This window comes from Candoia aspera, chromosome 2 (assembly GCF_035149785.1).
Source record: "Candoia aspera isolate rCanAsp1 chromosome 2, rCanAsp1.hap2, whole genome shotgun sequence".
NCBI lineage: Eukaryota > Metazoa > Chordata > Lepidosauria > Squamata > Boidae > Candoia > Candoia aspera.
The window spans coordinates 251,569,811-251,591,506 of NC_086154.1; the positions used below are offsets into that span (position 1 = coordinate 251,569,811).

At 37.4% G+C, this 21,696-nt stretch overlaps 1 protein-coding gene across 2 annotated transcripts in view; it reads right to left on the minus strand.

The window, feature by feature from the left end:
* WDR7 (WD repeat domain 7) overlaps nt 1–21,696 on the minus strand; it is a 231,529-nt gene that overhangs the window by 133,002 nt on the left and 76,831 nt on the right. For both annotated transcript variants that reach the window (XM_063295797.1, XM_063295796.1), the window contains one exon: nt 15,927–16,040. In XM_063295797.1, the coding sequence (XP_063151867.1) occupies nt 15,927–16,040 (114 nt within the window). The remainder of the gene's footprint in view (nt 1–15,926; nt 16,041–21,696) is intronic.

A 21,696-nucleotide genomic window follows, 5' to 3' on the forward strand; every position in this document is an offset into this window, starting at 1 on the left:
CAGATCTACTACTGTGGACAGAGGACCACAGAAGAAAAGGAGTAACCGTCATAATTAATAGTAAAGTGGCTAAAGCAGTGCTTGGATACAATCCAAAAAACGATAGAATGATCTCAATTCAAATTCAGGGCAAGCCATTTAGCATCACAGTGATCCAAATATACACCCCAACCACAGATGCTGAAGAAGCTGAAGTAGAGCAGTTCTATGAGGATCTGCAGCACCTACTGGACAACATGACTAAAAGAGATCTTATTTTCATCACAGGAGACTGGAATGCTAAGGGGGCAGTCAAATGACACCTGGAATTACAGGTAAGTATGGCCTGGGAGAACTAAATGAAGCAGGACATAGGCTGATAGAATTTGCCAAGACAACTCACTCTGCATAACAAACACTCTCTTCCAACTACCTAAGAGACGGCTTTATACATGGACTTCACCAGATGGACAACACCGAAATCAGATTGACTACATCCTTTGCAGCCAAAGGTGGTGGACATCTATACAGTTGGTAAAAAGAAGACCTGGAGCTGACTGTAGTTCAGATCACGAACTTCTTATTGCACAATTTAGGATCAGGCTAAAGAGATTAGGAAAGACCCACAGATCAGCTAGATATGAACTCACTAATATTCCTAAGGAATATGCAGTGGAGGTGAAGAATAGATTTAAGGGACTGGACTTAGTAGATAGGGTCCCGAAAGAACTATGGACAGACATATGGGCAACATTGTTCAGGAGGCGGCAACAAAATACAACCCAAAGAAAGAGAAAACCAAGAAGGCAAAATAGCTGTCTACTGAGACACTAGAAGTAGCTCAAGAAAGAAGGAAAGCAAAAGGCAACAGTGATAGGGGGAGTTATGCCCAATTAAATGCAAAATTCCAGAGGTTAGCCAGAAGAGATAAGGAATTATTTTTAAACAAGCAATACGCAGAAGTGGAAGAAGACAATAGAATAGGAAGGACAAGAGACCTCTTCCAGAGAATTAGAAACATCGGAGGTAAATTCCAGGCAAAAATGGGTATGATCAAAAACAAAGATGGCAAGGACCTAACAGAAGAAGAAGAGATCAAGAAAAGGTGGCAAGAATATACAGAAGAGCTGTATAGGAAGGATAACAATATCGGGGATAGCTTTGACGGTGTGGTCAGTGAGCTAGAGCCAGACATCCTGAAGAGTGAGGTTGAATGGGCCTTAAGAAGCATTGCTAATAACAAGGCAGCAGGAGACGACGGCATCCCAGCTGAACTGCTCAAAATCTTGCAAGATGATGCTGTCAAGGTAATGCATGCTATATGCCAGCAAATTTGGAAAACACAAGAATGGCCATCAGATTGGAAAAAATCAACTTATATCCCCATACCAAAAAAGGGAAACACTAAAGAATGTTCAAACTATTGAACAGTGGCACTCATTTCACATGCCAGTAAGGGAATGCTCAAGATCCTGCAAGGTAGACTTCAGCAATTCATGGAGCGAGAATTGCCAGATGCACAAGCTGGGTTTAGAAAAGGCAAAGGAACTAGGGACCAAATTGCCAATATCCACTGGATAATGGGAAAAGCCAGGGAGTTTCAGAAAAACATCTATTTCTGTTTTATTGACTATTCTAAAGCCTTTGACTGTGTCGACCATAACAAATTGTGGAAAGTTCTTGGCAGTATGGGGATACCAAGTCATCTTGTATGCCTCCTGAAGAATCTGTATAACGACCAAGTAGCAACAGTAAGAACAGACCATAGAACAACGGACTGGTTTAAGATTGGGAAAGGATTACGGCAGGGTTATATACTCTCACCCTACCTATTCAACTTGTACGCAGAACACATCATGCAACATGCTGGGCTTGAGGAATCCAAGGCTGGAGTTAAAATGGCTGGAAGAAACATTAACAATCTCAGATATGCAGATGATACCACTTTGATGGCTGAAAGCGAAGAGGAACTGAGGAGCCTTATGATGAAGATGAAAGAAGAAAGTGCAAAAGCTGGCTTGCAGCTAAACCTCAAAAAAACCAAGATTATGCCAACCAGCTTGATTGATAACTGGCAAATAGAAGCAGTGAAAGACTTTGTATTTCTAGGTGCGAAGATTACTGCAGATGCTGACTGCAGTCAGGAAATCAGAAGACGCTTAATCCTTGGGAGAAGAGCAATGACAAATCTCGATAAAATAGTTAAGAGCAGAGACATCACACTGACAACAAAGGCCCGCATAGTTAAAGCAATGGTGTTCCCCGTAGTAACATATGGCTGCGAGAGCTGGACCATAAGGAAGGCTGAGAGAAGGAGGATAGATGCTTTTGAACTGTGGTGTTGGAGGAAAATTCTGAGAGTGCCTTGGACTGCAAGAAGATCAAACCAGTCCATCCTCCAGGAAATCAAGCCAGACTGCTCACTTGAGGGAATGATATTAAAGGCAAAACTGAAATACTTTGGCCACATCATGAGAAGACAGGACACCCTGGAGAAGACGCTGATGCTAGGGAGAGTGGAGGGCAAAAGGAAGAGGGGCCGACCAAGGGCAAGATGGATGGATGATATTCTAGAGGTGACGGACTCGTCCCTGGGGGAGCTGGGGGTGTTGACGACCGACAGGAAGCTCTGGCGTGGGCTGGTCCATGAAGTCATGAAGAGTGAGAAGCGACTAAACGAATAAACAACAACAAACTCCTAATTCTGCTTTTGTTACTCTGCAGGCTAGTTTACATGTCATGTTTTAATGGGTACGCATAAACGCAACAGGCACGCATACTCAACATGGATGTGTGACATGATATGGCTATGGGCCAACCTGTTGGGAATGGCTGCTGCTCTCAGTGCTAGATGCTGCTTTATGGATGAAAACTATTCATCTGCTAGAATTCATGTGTCTTTATTTCAGGAAGGCCAAGAAAGATCTAGCTGTTCTAGATTTCACACACACACGCACACGCACACACAAACACTTACTAGGCTATAAAGTAGCCAAAAATGAAGCTATTGTTTCTGGGAGATAGAACTCCAATTGCTTCAATTAAATGGAGATATTGTACATTTAAACCATCCATGCACATTTCTGATTGCTTTGTGATAGTTATTTATCCCTTTTGTTCAAAAAAAAAAAAAAGAATTAACAAAAAACACCAAACATTCATTAGCATTAACAATGATATTAACTTTTTTTATCAACATCCCAACCAACCTTTGTACCAATTGTCATTCATTCATCATTTAATTAATTCTAAAAAATCTGTAACAACAACAAAATAATAAATTCCAGAGAGGCTCCTTTGGGGTTGAAGAGAGCTAATCTTTCCCACAATACTTTTTACTGGTAAAACACAATGTGGGAACATTTATTTCTGAATGAAAAACAAGATTTTCTAGAAAACTATACAATACAAGCTAAAATTAATACTTATAATGATGAAGATATAAATTGTTCTTTCCGTAAAAAATAAAATCACTACTAACATTTCAGCATTTTTTTTTATTTTCTAAGATGTAGATGGTGATGAGGAGGAGGAGGAGGAGGAGGAGGCAAGCTGTTACAAATTTACCCATCTAGCTTCAAGTCTGAATAATTTAGATAATTCAAACCTCTATTCAGTACAAAACAGATTAGAGGGTGGGAATTAGTCTTAAATATCCAGAATAGTCTAGCCTTCTGATCTTTAAAACACTTGTTGTTATTGAATAGGCTAAAATCACAAAGAGAGTTTTCCAAAATCCTTAAACTTTACAAATATGATGATTGAAGTATGAAGTCTTGTTTAAAGAAATAGCAAAAACAAACAAACGAAGACCGCCAAAAGTGTGCAAATATACGGAAGACAATGTCATTCAGTTTTCTTTCTTTGCAACTGCCTTTATTCAGCAATGGAAGCTGTCAGACACAACGATAATGCTGATGAAAGAAAAAGCCTGTGGTTTCTGACAGCAGCAGTGAACTCTGACCCTTGAGGACCATAAAGAAGCCAACTTGGGCCATTTTACATGAATGGACTGGAGTGATTTACGTGGAGTAGTTTAAGTTTCAAGAGACAGATAACATCTTACGAAAAGCCATAGAAATTATGGGAAGAGCCTTCTAAGCACAATTTTAAAGACAGCACAGCATGATAGAACAGAGGATTTTCAAGGATATGTAACTGGGTGGTAATGTAATGTGGTAACCTACTGCCTTGCAGAGCACAGAACTCACCTTTTCCCAGACCAAAATAAGTAATTTGGAAAGCCGAATAATGTTTTAGAATATTAGCAAACACAGGCTGAACACAAACACTTAACAACCTTAATTTGGGAGAGAAATCTACGTTGTAAATTGTTCCTTCCCTTTCTCATAATGAAAAGCTAGCAAAACTTATTTGTGTCCTAACGTCACAGTGGTCACCATTTTCCCACTCAACAAGATGAGGTATGGCCGACAGGTAGGAGAACCATAATGTCGCATCAGGAGGAAAATCTGAATGGGGAGTGTATGAACATTTTTAGTTGCAAATCTGATTCTTATCATATTGCACGGTATTGCTCTCTGGGCTTAAGATTTAACGCTCCTTTATTTTACCAACAAAATGAAGCTGTGAAGGTATAAGGAAAACAGTGAGGTGTTTAATCCAGCCTAGCAGAACTCTTGAAAGAAGGAACTGTCTACTTACCTGCAACTGCAACTTTTTTTGAGTGCTCAGCTGTGAACTCACACAAAGGGTTTGTCTACCTATGTACCCATTAAATGCAAAATTAATACCCATTTTTATGATATTTTCAGATACCCACTCTGAACCTTCTAAAACTTACAGAACTGTTGGGTGGGAGTCTCACTTCCCACGGATGCCACACAAGGCACAGCTCCCACTTAAACCACTTTAGTTTCTAAGATGTAACACAGCAGTTCTGAATGAACAGTGAGGTCACCTGAGAAAGCATATGTAAAACACTATGGGAAGAAAGCAGGGTGGGGGGAAGGCTCAGATTAGGTGAGAAAAAGCAATATGCTTCAGATGTGGAAAGAAAGCATTTCAAAGCGATTCCACCCTAATTAATCTTCTGGTTGGCAATTCATTCTTAACAGGTCTCAAGATTCTGTTTTTATCCCAGACTAGCATTAGAGATACCTTCCTGAAATCTGTGTGGTCTTCTTGGTTTGCCAGCTTGACCGCAGGGTAGGATGGTGTGTTCTGTGAATCCACACGAGTCAAAGCACTGCAATTGCAGGTAAGTAACCAGCTCTTCTTTAGCATATTCACTCTGTTTTATACTCTTGGGTGAATAGCAAGCTTCTTTCCTGGAGGAGTGAATGGTTGTCATAAGGTGATCAAAGAGTAGAAGACACCTTTAAAATTTGAATCTCTTTGGGAGTGGAGATCCAATCTGTAGTGCTAGTTGAATGCAGAGTTGAGACCATGTGATCACCTGGCATTATGGGAATAGGGAAATATAAAGGTTGCTGCTGTTGCTACCATTTGCTGCATGTGGATTAGAAAGAGTATGACTCTTTGGCCTGCTCATTAGCAAGGTTGAATGGTTGCTACATCCATTTGGAAAAAAAAAATGGTGAGGGAAAAAACCAACCTGTCTTTGAAAGGCCAAGAATAAATAATGGTCCCGGTGGAAGAATCCTGCATGGTACTGGTTAAAAACAAAAAATAGGATGGACATCTGAAGGTGAAACAATGTTCCAGTGACAATGGGAAAGGTTGGGAAAGGAAGTTGAAAGGAAGGTCCTTTTGTCCCTATAAAAATTGTATTTATTTATTTATATTCCAGATTTCCATCACCGCCCATCTCCCCCGGAAAGGGGATTCTGGGCGGTTTACAATCAAAGTTAAAACACATAAATTACAATATAAATACTCTATAAAATAAAATAAATATACAGTAAAAAATATAAAATCCAGCAGCGTAGATCTTGTTTGTTGGGGAGAGATCTATAATAGCCACCCCCAAGATGAACTGGTGCTCCTCCCACACCAAGCGAGGCGGCAGAACCAGGTTTTTAGGTTCTTCCGGAAGTCTGGGACCGAATGGGCCTGTCTCATCTCCGGGGGCAGAATGTTCCAGAGGGCAGGTGCCACTGCAGAGAAGGCCCGCCTCCTGGACCCCACCAAATACGGAAGGTACCTGTATATGATGCACAGCTTGACAAGCCAACTTCACAGCTACCAAAAATTGTCACTCTGAATAGCACTGCCTGCCAGGAGTTTGTGGATGCAGTAAGTATGGAGAACGGTTGATGCTTTGCTGTGCCTATGACCTACTGAATGGACCTAAACTTGAATCTGTAATAGTGCTTGGTCATGCTCATTTTTGGTTTTTGCTATTGTTGCTGTAGCTATATTTTCAGCTGCTTCATCTCCCACAGCATCTTAAAAACAAACAAACAGTGAGCTGCTTGGGATCAGTAATCGGAAAAATGCAATCTTAACCAGTACCCTGATAACCTCCATATTCCAGAGATCTACCGAGTATGAGACAGAAATGCCTGTCAAGCACCTTGTGGAACCCTCTGGATCCATCAAGTATATACAGTAATATAAATGTAAAATATAAATTTTCAAATAAAACAGAATAAATAAATCTGACTTATATAGAACGAATCTACTTATCATAAATATTTTAATCACAACAAAGCAGTAAAAGCAGAATATTGTAATAGGCTCCTCAGAGCCCGAGAAAAGAATGGCAGTTGCAAAATATTACAAGTGCAGAACCACCATATCAACTTGTGGTAAACAAAAAGATGAAGAAATATCCACATAACAAACTTAAATAGGATACTGAAGTAAATTTATCCAGTTGCCAAGGCTTCTGTAATCCCTTTTTCCTTTTAGTTAGTTACAGACAACTGCGAAAATTTTGCTTTTTGTTCATAAGCGGCTGCTAAGGAATAGGCAAACATATTATTTCTCAGACCTAATAGAGGAAAGCAAGATAAAAGGAAACACAGTGTTTGATTCGACTGAAAGGATGCAGCTGCTGACCATGAATGAATTTGGAGAATAACTAAGACAGGCTCACAATGTACATTAGAAACAGTATGGATTAAGCTCCTTAAGGAATATAAAATAAGACAGGGAAAGCGGTGTTTTTATTATTACAACTGTCAGCCATAACTATAAAATGAAAGTTAACACCTTTTATTTGCCACATTAACATTAAACTACTCATTTGTTCCAAATGTACATTTTTCGAACATGTGACATTTTTGTGAAGCCTTATTCAATCAATAAATGGGCTGCTTTTTTTTTTTTTTTTACAAAAACTCCCTGTTCAAATGTTCAAAATTCATGGCGTGGAATGTAATGCAGTGCTAATGAGCTTCTGTTAACTCAAAAGGGCTTTTTCCTCCTGTTCCCTTCTGCAGGCCTCCCTGCAGACTCAAAATCTGCTTTAGAAAATTGAGGGATTTTGGAAGAGAGGTTGTGGTTTGTATGAGTGTGTGTGTGTGTGTGTGTGTGCATATTGTTTTATGGGGATGGAGTGTTGGGGGTATGAGGAATGAGAAAATTATCCTCTCCCATCTCATCAGTAGAAACTGCTTCTACTAGCAAAAGCATACCAGGGGATTACATCTCCTGATATGATAACTATAAACTTAAATATCTATTTAAAGAAGAAAGTCTGGCTTTCATAAAACATTTAAAATGGCATTGCTTCTTTATTTGGCTAAATAGTGTTTTGGACTCCATATAAAACTGTCTATCTTCTGCCACATTTGTTGCCTAAAGCAAAGAGGAATATCGACTAGTCCTATTATGAATCTCTACTGATTCCAGAAACCAAGCAATTGCACATAAATGGGATTGGAAGACCAATATCTAGGTTCACTCCTGACTAAATGCTCATTCAAACCTTTCTGGGGTAAAAGCACATATTACATTATTAATGCACCTTTAGAAGCATGCTTGTACTGGTAGGTTGTAGGAAACTAGCTTATTTTTTGCTGACATGGTCATCACTTTTATGCCACACTTAAATTGTGCCTAAACAAATGCTGCACAGTGATTAAGAGATAGTCCTTGCCCCAGACACAACAGATAAAAAAGAAACAGTATAAAGAGAAGAAGGCAGAAAACCTGGGGCAGCAGTACCTGTTCTGGCCAAAAGATAGGGCCAGGTTGGTCTCTCCTTTGCCCTTTCTGGAAATGCATAGGATCCTGGCCAGTAGAAAAAAAAAAACTTAGAATACCTTCCTTCAACTTTGTGGACCTGTGAGAAGTTTGGCAGGGCCTCAAACAACACTGCTGTTTTAAGTTCATGTGAAACTGCATATCTAAAAGTTTGATTAAATTTGATATGTAGGAGGGAGGAGCAGTTTGTAGTACACATCCATACATCGTCTACAGCAGGAGTTCTCCTGTGATATCACAAGCTCTTAAAATGATGAATTGCCCCCATGAGCCAAACTAAACAATAAATAATAAATAAATAAAACTGCTATGACTGGGAGATGGTTTTGATAGTTGGATAGATCCAAGGTTTAGCTATCATTCAAAATTTGCTCTGGGCTTTTCAACTCGCTTTGCCTGCACAAGCCTGCTCTGGAATTGCCCAAAGCGGGAGCAAGTTTTGATAGTGTTCCTGTACCCTAACCTTATGAAGACTAATGAAATTGTAAAAAGATTTTATGACACACCCACAGACCCCGAGGTCCTGTTATCTCCAACTGTTTCTGCTCATCTGTTAAGATCAAGCGTTCTAGGTTCCATTGATAAGTATCGTTGATAAGTATCACCTTGTGGGATCTAGGACGTGTGTTTACTCTGCTGCAGTGCCTGCCCTCTGGAATCACGTCCCCCCAGATGCATGTGGCTCCCACTCTTATGATGTCTATGAAACTACTGAAAACCTGATTATTCTCCCAGGCCTTGGGAAGAGGGGCTGTGGAGCCCTCTTTAATTATGTTTAGCTATGTTTTGTCTATGGCTGGGTGTATTGTTCTTCCAGTTACCCAGGATCTTTTTTATTCGTTCATACAAATATATACATACATATATGTATTCATACATACATACACAAACACACACACACACTTCTGTCTATCTGTAATCCACCCAGAGTTGTCATGGAGTGGGGCAGCCTTGAAATTGGATAAAATAATCAATCAATCAGTAGCTCATGACACACACCATTTAAGAACCTTTGCTTTACAGTATAGAATGGAATTTTTTTCATACATTGACTAAAAACAAATTCAGGGTGGAATTCTTTATGAAGTATTATGTCAGCCAGGTCAAAATCAATTATGAGGAACAATTATTTGCAAATTTTGAGATTTTTCTATGAATTGATTGTTTCTATGTTAAAAAAAAATTGAAAACCAACATTTGCAGCCTTCAAAACGTGCCAAATTTATTTATGATTAGCTCCAAAATATTAATCAGGAAACATCCTACCATAACTGAACCTATTTTTTTAAAAAATTGGCATGTTCATTCTATGTGTTTATAAGAACACAAGTTGACCAAGTGATAACAGCTAAAATGGGAGACATGACACTCATGCCATGAATGGTCAGTATAAAGTACCTAATGAGTGGCCCAGTTCTGATGGGTCTTTTATCATAAATTATAACCTCAAGGATATTGACTTTCCAGTAGATCTGTGGCCAGAAGCTTCAAGGTCATCAATCATGGGAGCTCATCCCTGTCACTTAGACTCTAAATTACAGTACATGTACACACCTTGCATTTCTAGAAAGTGAGAGGTGGAACTGAGAAGGTTAAAAAAGAGAGATGATGCTATTAGGGCTTTTTTTAGCTTCTCCTTGGAGGAGATGTGAAAGCTGAAGTTTGTCAGAGAGTATGAAAGTGCTGCTCATCAGAGGAAAAAGCACTATGGTGCATCTGTGTGACAGAAGACAGAAGGGTTCAAAGCCTGAAAGGAAGATTCAAAGGCTTCAAGAAAGAGGCCTGCAGCTGTTCAGCAATCTGGTGGCTGAAGGTTCTAGAGAGAAGAGAAGGGCTGAGAACAACAGAAGAAAAAGCATCTGCAAGTCTCTGACGCTACAAACCTGACAGAGAGAGATGGAGTAAGCAAATAGCCCCGAAGTCTGCCTCACAGACTGAAAATTACAAGCACCATGCCAATGCAAAACCAAAGGGAACAAGTGTAAACAAAATAAGCACATTAATAAAGGGAGGAAAGCAAAAGTGAGAAAAATGTAGATATAAACAGTGAAAGAACCACGGTAGTTAAGAAAAGTACTGTAGAATCCTTAAAGTAACGGAAGAGCACCTCAAGCAAATAGAAGTTTTGTAGTAAAAACTTCCTTTAAATCAGGGTTCCTCAACCTTGGCAACTCTAAGCTGTGCGGACTTCAACTCCCAGAATTCCCCAGCCAGCTGCTGGCTGGGGAATTCTGGCAGTTGAAGTCCGCACAGCTTAGAGTTGCCAAGGTTGAGGAACCCTGATTTAAATAATACTTGCATAATAAGTCTTATTTCATAAATAAACCAATTTTGTGAATAAAGTATTACTCCGCCAGTTGGTTTGTATGCATTGCCTGGTTTATTGCTATCCCAAAAACATAAACCCATACCAAGATCCTACTGAACTCCAATCTGCCATTTTGATAAGTAAGACTGCAGAAAGTAGGAAGTTACAGAAAGTTTTCCTAAACTTTCTGTAGCTGAGACAGGAAGAATACTTTATTTCTTAAGCTAAGTATGAAGGAGAGACATGTATTTTCACAGCAGCTGCTACTTTTGCATTCTAGACTTGGTTCACCCTTCAGTATGGTATAAAATTACCTCAACTCTGCCAGCCAGAAGGGATATACAGATGCTTTATTAGCAAGGAATTTCAGAAACTTGCAAGAAGCCTAGATCAATACACAGTCTTGCACTAAATCCTCTTTCAGCTATATTCCTGAACACTGGAAATGGATATTTTTTCACCATTAGATGCATTCAAAAATAATTCATTTCTATTATATTTACATTTATGAACTTATAGTGATAATGTATTTTCCCAAATATAGAAAAGACATTATGAAAGGTATTGGGTGAATCTGGATGAAGGAAATACCATGATGGTGTTACTGAAGTAGATTATTTTTTTAAAAAGGAGCAATGGCCTTCAGTGAGCAGTGATTTTAAGATGCATTTACATCACTCACCCCTCTGCATGATCTGTGTTACACTAAAAGATCAGAATACAAAGCACAGCAAAGACAGATGTTCAAATTAGATTTCTGCTGATTGACAGAACTACAAACTATTTCAAGAATACCATAATGTACATTTTATGCTGCTTTTAGGAATTGCTGAAAACTAGACAAACCTTAGCATGAGCAAAATATAATCCACAGCACATCTAAACAGTCCACTGCTTTTTCTGCTGGTTGCACGCAGGAAATAATGAAGCTTTAGTAAATGAATGGAAGTAATTATGTACCATATTTGCAAAATCAAGGTATTTTTAATTTATATAAAAATAAAAGACATTTCCTTCATTTACAGATGCAAAGAACCCAACAGAGTAGAGTTGGAGTCAGAGTTAGAGTTGTGGGACCAACTTCTCTGTTGCAGTCCCCACCTTCTGAAAGAGCATCCTTCCAGAGATACGGATGGTGACCTCTCTCCTGGGGCTTTGGAAAGCCCTTAAGATCTGGCTTTGGTCCCAGGTCTGGTGTTAATGTGGTTGTAGGGCCTGCGTGGTGATATTCTATTATGCTGCCAGTGTTGTTTTATATTTTTATTTATTTATCATATTTGTTCACCGCCCACCTTGTGTAATGACGACTTTTTAAACTGTTTTTACTGTTTGTCGATATTGTAAGCTGCCCAGTTTGTTGGAGTGGGTGGCTATAACAAATATATATGAATGAATGAATGAATGAATGAATGAATCAATCAATCAATCAATCAATCAATCAATCAATCTTCATGGAGCATAGCCTTGCTAAGATTTCATACCATTTGGAAATAAGTTAGGCAAAAACTCAGAAATATTTCAGTGAAACAATGACAATGGATGTCACAAAAATAATTAAGCAAATATAATAGCCCCCCCCCAAAGGATAAACTACGCTCCTCACACAGAGGGGTGGAAACAAGGTAGAATAATGGGTAAATCTGTGGTGATTGTCAACATTTTATTTGCTATTATTTAACAACTGTGATTGATTTATTTCTACAAAATGTTATATACTGCCTAATTTCAAAACTGAGGACTAGGAGGAAATGCTGTGTTATGGACTATGAGCCCAGTTCAATTCTAATAGTCAGAAGTTTTTAATTTGATGCTTGCTTTCTTGGTAGCTGGCTCTGGCTAGCTGACCTAGAAAAATGACAACACAGATCCTACAAATCTGAGATCTGTCCTCCCCTATTTCAGAGCACAAAATATTTTAATCTATGACCATACTGCTTTTTTTTAAAAGTTGAAGTCATTAAATCTGTCAACAAGAGGTAGTGATATAGTATTATAATCTCAGATTTTGACAATGTCAGTGACTTTTGACCTTTTCTCTTATTATGTGGTCAGCTCTGCTGACCAAAGAAAGCTAAAACTAATCTTTCAGAGAGAAACTGCAAAGAATGCTTTTCTATTTCTTGAGAAATATAACACAAATGCAGAACTCTCCTATATTCATTAAAATATTTTATTAAAAAAACAAAGTGAAAGCATATAAATGGTAGATTAAGAGAAGCACTGCTACTTACTAGAATATTTGTTTGTCATATTTCAATAAATTCATTCTAGCTGACACATTTCCTTTGTGCCCTTAATTAAGGTAGTGCATATGACAGCTATTAGAACTGAGGGTAACCAAGTAGTTAACTCATTTTAGTTACTGATAATGCTGCACTTCCCTTTATAACAACATTTGTCACTTTATAACAACATTTTTTTTAAAAAAATGTCTTTTAACAGGATATATAGCTGGAAGCAATATTGCAATCTACATCAGATACAATTGTCCATATAATTTGAATGCTAGTCTCATTCTATAGACAAAAGAACTTTCAAGGAATGGATGTGGAACTGATCTGTTTCTGTTTTAATCATAAACAAAAAAGTTGACTGATTTGCTAAAAACAGCGCCTGGGAACTATGACACACTCACATTACAAGGTGAATCAATAGTTATTAGCATTTAAAATATAGATATATAGAGAAAGTGCATAGTATTTTAAGATGACAGGGGAAGGTTTAGGTTGTCATGGTTAACAACTTAATATTTCCTCTGCAACTAAGGGTTATTCTTTTCATATCACTTTTATCATAATCAACTGACTGACATTTGACTATTTATATTTCATCTGTGAACTCAAATTTTCTTTCTGGATTGCATTTACACAGATATCGGCCTTTACATTTTCATAAGGAATAAGAATGCATAAGTATCAAGGAAATTATTCACAGGGTTTTTTTGGCAGTTTAATCATGTTTTTTAGCCAATTCATTTAAAATACACATGTGCATTACCAAAGCCTTGTTGCAATATTGAAGGAAGCATGAGGCAACATGCAGTGTCACTCACAAAAGCATTCATTCATTATTTGAAGGTATCAAATGTTTTTTTAATTATTTCTTTTGAAATAGCCTCAAAAGTTAGTTTTCACTGAATAAGCTTACAGGTTAAATAGTTAAATTTCTTTACAGTTTGAGAAACATTGATTCAAAAGAATGCAAGCAGCAAAACAGTTTGAGATTCTAGTCAAAAATTTGAGACCTTTCTGAAAGAGAGGACAAAATGAGAGAATGGAAAGTCAGTTGTTGGGAAAAGGAAAAGAGGAAGGTTGAGGATATATTTCAGTTGTCCTGGGCATACATTCAAGTGTCTGAAAACCTAGGTCCATCCTGAAAGGAGTAATACATAATTCCTCCTTATTTCTTCATAATTATTATTTAATAAAATGTATTTTCCTTTGTACGCTATGCGGCATATAAGCAACAAACAGAATGAACAGCTGATTGGTAACTACAGCTTTAACAGTATGGGATGTCTTAAAAACTAAGGTTTATTTTTAAAATGTATTCATATGGCATTTTTAAGTGCTGTAATCCATTGTTATATTACATATTCATTTGGAAGGAAAACACTACATTTCAATAGGATCATATTTATTAATGCAGTTATATTTGAAATAGTCCTTTGCTAGTAACAGCCAGATCCTGTGAGCATCATTAGCAATCTAATACTAGATCTAAACAAAGTTGAACATCTTCCAGTCTTTAAAACAACAACAATGCAGTTATCAGTAAAAAATAAGAATCTCCAGCACAGTGGCCATATTCTAGAAAATAATATATATAGATCCGAAACTACTATAGATTAATTTATAATTTGGTTTCATGAATTTATATCTGACCTCGTCCAATTCAGGTGGTTCTCAACAGCCATGTAAAATATAGAAAGCCAAAGCATAAATTTGCATAGTAATTATAGAGCAACATTGCTTTTAATGAACAGGAAACATTACTCAGAGATTACAAAATGTGGGAAATCATTAAAAAAAACACCAATGGATTTATTGCCCATGTTTTGTGGTGTAAATACTCTAGCTACTAACTAAATTTTATTCTTTTCAATTGCTACCAAAATTAAATTTATAGTGATAATGGTTTCACTGTGTATGCCTACCAGATTTTTTGCACGGTATAGGAATCTATTATATAGGAATCTAGTCAACAGAAATACAGCCGCCTTTTAAAATTTACATAGAAATCTATGCACAGCTCAATCAAGTAACAAGATCCAAGAGGAAGCTTGTACAATCTCTAGCCTAACGCTTTATCAGTATTTTAAAGAAATCTTTTCATTATGTAAATCGTAGAGAAACTTAAACAACCTCCCATTTCAGTACATCTGATAACTGTTGGCTTAAACAAGAGCAAAATCAATTAGTGAAAGAAATGAGACATTTAACATATTCCTCTACAGGTGCCACTATGCAAAATCTCTCTCTCTTTGGAAAAAAAGGAAAAAAAATCATTAAGTTGCTGACTCCTTCCCTCAGATTGCATCCCTCACCAAAGTGAAGCCTGAAGTGAATAAAACTTGATTTGCTCATAATCAGTCCTTGCTACTTTGCCTCTCCCTTTGTTAAACTTTTCCACTGGGCAGCAAGAACTTCTTTTACTCCACAAAACACCTGTACATTGCTTAGAGCACCCTAATTAATTAACTGCAGTGAACTATTCTCAAGAAAGAATTATCTTTTGAACTCTGTCGTCAGCATGAATATTATCTTGAATTCTCCATTAGCCCAACATAGATATTGTAAACCTTGACCTCTGACAAACTGCCTCAAATCAATCAATCTATCTATCTATCTATCTATCTATCTATCTATCTATCTATCTATCTATCTATCTATCACATTTATAGAGCCTCCCATCTCACAAATATAACTCTAGGCGACATACGGTAAAACTGACCATAAAAAACAAACATTAAAAATTATACCACAATACAAACATTAATATTATTAATAAAACTAGGCAAGATCATGTCACATATACTGTAGCCATCTCACCAGCCCTCCCTTTCCTTGAGATGGCTTACACAAATGCAACTGTTTGGGCTATAGCCAAGAGATCATTCATGGAAATAAAACACTGTAAAAATAATCTGAGCAAACATCCACAATTAATATTTATTATTTCAATAAGTCCAATAAGTTGCCTTATTTTGCATATTGCAAGAATTTATGGAAATCTACAAGATTGCCCATGCCATGTTTGAGCAAAAAGGAAGTAGTTGCTAGAGTCTAAGCATGTGATAAAACACAGCTGAATCTTTGCAGTGACATATTTTTAAAGTAAAATATATCTAGATATATTTATTCCTGAAATAACTTTACAATGAAATTTCAGATGAAAATGCATTACAGTAAAATGTTCAAAATGGAGGGATGTTTATTGCAGCTTGTGAAATACCACATCAAGAGCAGAGTTTCAGTGGGATTATACAGACTATAACACTTACCAGCTGAGATGTCATCATCAACTAGATCATGTTCTTCTTCTTGAATTTTGGCTTCAGATCCTGATTGTTCAGGACTAACAGTAACAGTCTGAATGGTTTCTGCAGTCACTCCAGCTGAAACATCAAGACATAAAACAGTAAATCCATTTGTAATTTTCTTTGAATTAGAGAAAACATATTTAAACTTCACATTATGTCTTTATCACATTAAATAATCTGAGGATTGAGATGAGATTTGAAAGCCTACAAAAATTAACTAATATTTCTTTGCCAGATTTCTTGTAGACTTTGACCTGATTTCACCCACCTTTGTGAAACCCTTTCAAGATTTCTTGGGCTTCTGAACGTTGTCAAGATCTAATTAAGAAGCTCAAGTGTAATATGGAACTAACGGCAAACAAAGACAGAACTTCCTGCACAGGAAGCAGTGTTTCCATAATCTTATATGCTGCGTGGATAAAGGTCTATCTTAAAATGAGGTTCACATTTAAGAACAAGAAGCATTATTATAATTGACAATTGCTTCATCCCCAGTGAAAATCAGTAAACACATAAAAGTGCATTTGTCCTGTTGGTACCTTTGCCTCCCATCTGTTTGTTGTTCCTAACTTTTCCTTCTATCCATCTGTTGTCTCCCTCTATGTGGAAAAAGCATATGGTATGCTTATAAGGGCAGAGGTCTTCAGTTAGGTCAGGGGCATGCAACGTGCCCTGTACACTTAGGACACTGTATAATAAGCACAATAATGCATTTCAAAACACCATGACTACAGTTGCTGTTGTTTATATTTTACTCCATTAGTAATTTAGTGGCATATAAGGGGTCCGGTTCCTTTTGAAGAGTCCATTTTAAAGAAAAGAGAGGCTATATAAATTCATATCTTGCCAGATTCAGCAGCAAGGCAGATTATAATATATCCACTGTGAGAGCTAGAGCTGGCAAAGTCAAAACCAAAGGGCTTGAGAGCAAACTGATCCATTTCAATAACAATGCACAGGAGCCAACTACTCCTCCCACCTAAAAAGGTGTGGGCAGGAGAAAGAGACAAGGTTTGAGCTTTGAGTCTGCTATTTAAATAGCTTGAGTCTTATACTGTGTAGTTTCTGGTTTTCTTTGTATTAATGGCTTTTCTATCAATTGATCTTGCCAAGAGTTGTGTCCTTGAATTCCTGCCCATAAGCCTTCTAGTTCAAGTATCCATCTGAGAGAAGCCAGACATCGACATCACTAAACAATGCAACAACACAAAACACTCAAATGCAAAAGCCGCGGAGACAAAAGGGAAAGTCAAAAGCCGTTTCACCAAAGCTGGCCATGGATCTCAGTGCTGAGTACACTGCATGATCGTGGTTCTCCAATGTTTTAGACTAGAGTCCATCTCAGCCTACCAAGGAGCTGACAGAAATTAAACCTGAAATCTTTTGCATTCAAAATGAATGCCTCACCACCACTGTTACAATCCCTTTCCATGTTATTCAAATATGCTTTCTAAAGACTCTCCTAAAGGAAAGGAATTCTACTATTAGGGAATCCTAAGTATTTCACTTTCATCTGCCCTTTACTCACTGGGTATATCCAAAAGCTCACTCTAGGGGGGGGGAGGAGGAGGAGGAGGAGGAGGAGGAGGCATTCTCGAAAAAGGTACCCATCATATGGATGAATTCCTCCTAAACTTTCCTAGCACAATTTATTATTATTATTAAACAGATTTATATCCTGCTTTTCTCTAGGAGCTCAAGGCAATGGGCAGAGCATTCCTTCCTCCTTTTTTCCCTTGCAGTAGGTTGGGCAGAGGAATAGTGACTTATCCAGAAGCAACCAGTGATCTAAACTAATCAGGGGGTACCAACTGGATATGCAATATCGTTACTTAGAAAGCTCGTCAACTTCCACAGAAAGCAGTGCTTATGATAGCTTATATTTAACACTGAAAAGCCAGGGTATATTATTTATTATTCACAAAGCAAATCTGTCAGATTTCTTCTGAACCTCCATGAGGGGGAGAAAAAAATCATAAATAATAAAAAAATAAATAAACCCAGCCACAGCATTGGAGACAGAAAGGAGGGGGGTGAAAGGAAAAAAGAAAAGAGAAATGTGAAAAGCAGAAATAAATCAGATGGAGACAGACTGTGAAATACAGGTCCTTTTTTGAAATAAAGTCAATGAACAAAAGCATGCATTACCCAGCCTCATCTCCCTACTGCTTTTTTAGATACCTGGTTAAGCAAAATTTGAGCAAACGGGTTAATACAATATACATAAGGGAGGATAAAACTTTTATGATGTAAATGAAGAAGATGTCGTTATTTTAGTACCATTTTGCCCCATTACAGGATTTTACATGGACTATTACAAAATATATAGCTATTTGCAGATTAAGACCAATGCAGAAGAATTGCTGCAACCAGTCTTGCTGGTTAGGAGTAGCAGTATTTTTTTGTCAGTGGTGCTGTCATAACAGAACTTATTTATTTAATTCAGTTCAGGTTCTACCTGACTCCAAACTGACTCTGGGTGGCCCACAATATAAATAAACCATAAAAACACAATACAAAACAAGATGGGATCTGATCGCTCTATATAAATATAAACAAAAATACATCCATCTCAACCCAAGGCCAACTGATTTAGCAATAAATGACAACAATAATACTTTCTGCCATATATAAAATAACAGAAATTACTAATAATTTTCAATAATCATTTGAATACATGGCTTAAACACCGAAACGTTACAGCTGTTTTTAAACTCTCCTAAAAATCTGTAAATGAATCTATTTTTATCAAAGCAACACAAATCATCCTCAGGAATCCTATGAAGTCATCTGGCTGTTGCCAGTAATAAACAGTAACTAGAAGGTACCTCCATAGTGATAAAAAATCACAACACTGCATGTGACAGTCTTCAGCTTCTCTGGATGTACCCTCAAGTGCCAAATGTGCAATTATCAAAAAATGCACATGTATGTATCTAAACATCCAGGGAAACTGAGCAGCTCAGCACCAGGGAGAATGATATTAATTGGACAAGTGCTAATTACATAATTGTCACAGAATTCTAATCACCCTGTAAGAAAGGAAGCTGGTGACAGGGAACCTAGCAGTTTTCTGGTTAGAAAGGACCATTATGTCAACATCAATCAGGTGCTTTCCGAAGCCTTCAGGAGAATGGCTGTACATTTACTGACTTGGAAAAGCAGAAGAAAAAAGCCTAGAATTAAAACCCTGGAGTGTAGACTTATACTCAGACTTGGTTTCCATGTATGGCAGTGGAACATCTTCTGTGTGTATATAGGCTTCATATCTGGCTGCAATAAAGAATAACCTGACCGCATTGTGTCTGAGAACCTTCTGCTGAGAAATCTAATTCCTAAATAAGGGGTTAAGTGTCTGGAGAGCTGAGATTTAACAGTAAAGCCCGGTGTGTAGCCTGACAAATCTACTGGGTTTTCCATTTCATGCAATCCATCGTCTAGAAAATTTAGACCATGGTCCCAGAAAGCAAATCTCTCCATCTGCAATATTCTTTCACTTTGTAGTTCTCTGACATGGACTGGAAGGATGGATAAGTAGAACACCTTAAACCCATAGGTCCTTAAACTTCCCTCCTTCCTAGAGTTCAAAACTGCTCTTTGTGGTATCATCTGTCCCCACATAGATTATAAGAAAAGGATAATTGTCAGAACACTTGACAAGCTTTCAAAGTTGTTCTGTCACATCTCTGATCCTTGCCCCTGACAGGAAGCAGATTTTACAAGTTTATGGGTATAATCTGCAGATTTATTTTTTTTTGGTTCCCCATAGTAGTGAGCGACTAAGTACCAGAACTCTCTCTTTTTTTCTTTTTACAAATTTCCTCAGGCCTTCAGGGATTTGCCACTGTGTATGCAGTGTCTTCTGCTAAAGACTCAGGCCCTATTTCTATTCCTGAAAGTTGTTCCTCAGTTCCAGTGGAATAGAATTCTCAATAAGCAGAGAACAAATAGATCTTGACAAAGGTAACTCATTTTCCCAAGCAGAGATGAACATAACTCTATATTCTGAAGCCAACCAGGTTTCCTAACTGTGAAATTATCCAAGAACCTTGCAAGAGACCCACATCTTCTGCAGGACTCAGCAAGTAACATAGTTTATAAACATCTGGGTGAAGCCTAGCCATGCCTGATATAGAAACAGAAAGGTTCTCTCTGATAAGTGGTGTCACTTGCTTTGTATTAATCAACTGAAGCCAGAGAGCTTAATTTTCCTTATTACTTTTTATAATTTCCTTTTCTGCACTAAGTCTAATTCTCTGAAACACAAGCCTTACCACATGTACTTTGTCCACTTTGAATGTTTGTATACAGGTGCAAAAATTCAACTGAAAGCATTTAAGGATTTTAAGAATAGGACGTTGAATGCACCCCATTTTACAGAGAGACATTGTAATGATGAACAATCCTTAATTGAAATACTGAAAACTGTTATGTGTACAGTACTTAAAATCATTACTTCTGTACATCTAACTGTGCAGAGGATTGCAGCTTCAGTTTGAATACAAAGGGACAGAAGCCTAGTTAGAATAAATAGATAATAATTTAAATCTTCTAAATATTAAGAAAATTAATATCAATGAATTCCACAAGACAGGTGTGTGTGTGTGTGTATAAGTAGTGCTGGAAGCAGTTGGCACAAATATCTGAATAAATAAGAATGTATTAATATTGAAAGATGCAAGACTTTCCATGGTTTATTTTCAGACAGAAGGTTTAACTCTATTGGAAACAAATTTCTGCAGTGACTGACCAGTGCTGCCCCACATTCCATGCAATCCTTATGACAGACAGACTGCCTGCTTCACATTAATTCACTTCACACTATTTCTATCGATCCACAGTCAGTTCCCCAGTCTCTCTGCACACATTGCCTGTCTGGCTGCCTACATCCACATCAGCACATATACACAAAGGCCACAGAAAGATAACCTTTTGCTTTCCATTAAAGACACAGTAGCCATTTTTTTTCTATCTGCAGCAGCATCAGACATATAAATATACCGGAGTTTCTATTACCTGCTGGACAAATCAAGTGCTCAAAGATTTCAAGTACATTCCAGTGTTGCTGTCTTTAAAAAAAGCCCACTGTTTTTCACATTTTAAGAAAAGATGTTACTTTGGCCAAAACAGGGTATCTTGTGCTGGTTGGATAGAAGGGAAAAACTGGAACAATAGATATACAAGAAAAGAAATCCTCATGATATGGTATTTCAGTTTGAACAATTAACCTTATACAGATGAATCTGAATTGTCTGTTTCTGTAAGAGAATTTTCTCAGATTCATATACTGTAAATCTAAAAGCTTTGCTAAATTCAACATCCAGGCTTGATTTAACTGAAATACAATTAATTGTGCAGTAATTGTCAAAATTGGACATACAAGGACATACAAATGCACTGCTTGTATGCAAACACCCACACAATTAGAAGATCTTTTTGTAATGCTTAGGGCAACTCTTCTTCCCAAAGAAATGAGAAAATCATAACAATATAACAGCAATATTCAAGTACTGATTTATTTATTTATTTACCTGCCTGCCTGCCTACCTACCAACCAACCAACCAACCAACCAAAAGGTTGACAACACTAAAGCTGGGTTCCAGGGGTCCCAATAAATAGATTTGATATTCAAATACAATTTACAATACCTTGTTTGTATTAACATATCCACAGATTAATCAATTAACCCTTTCTTTCTGGGTTTGCACACTAATCCACGAATTCATAAAT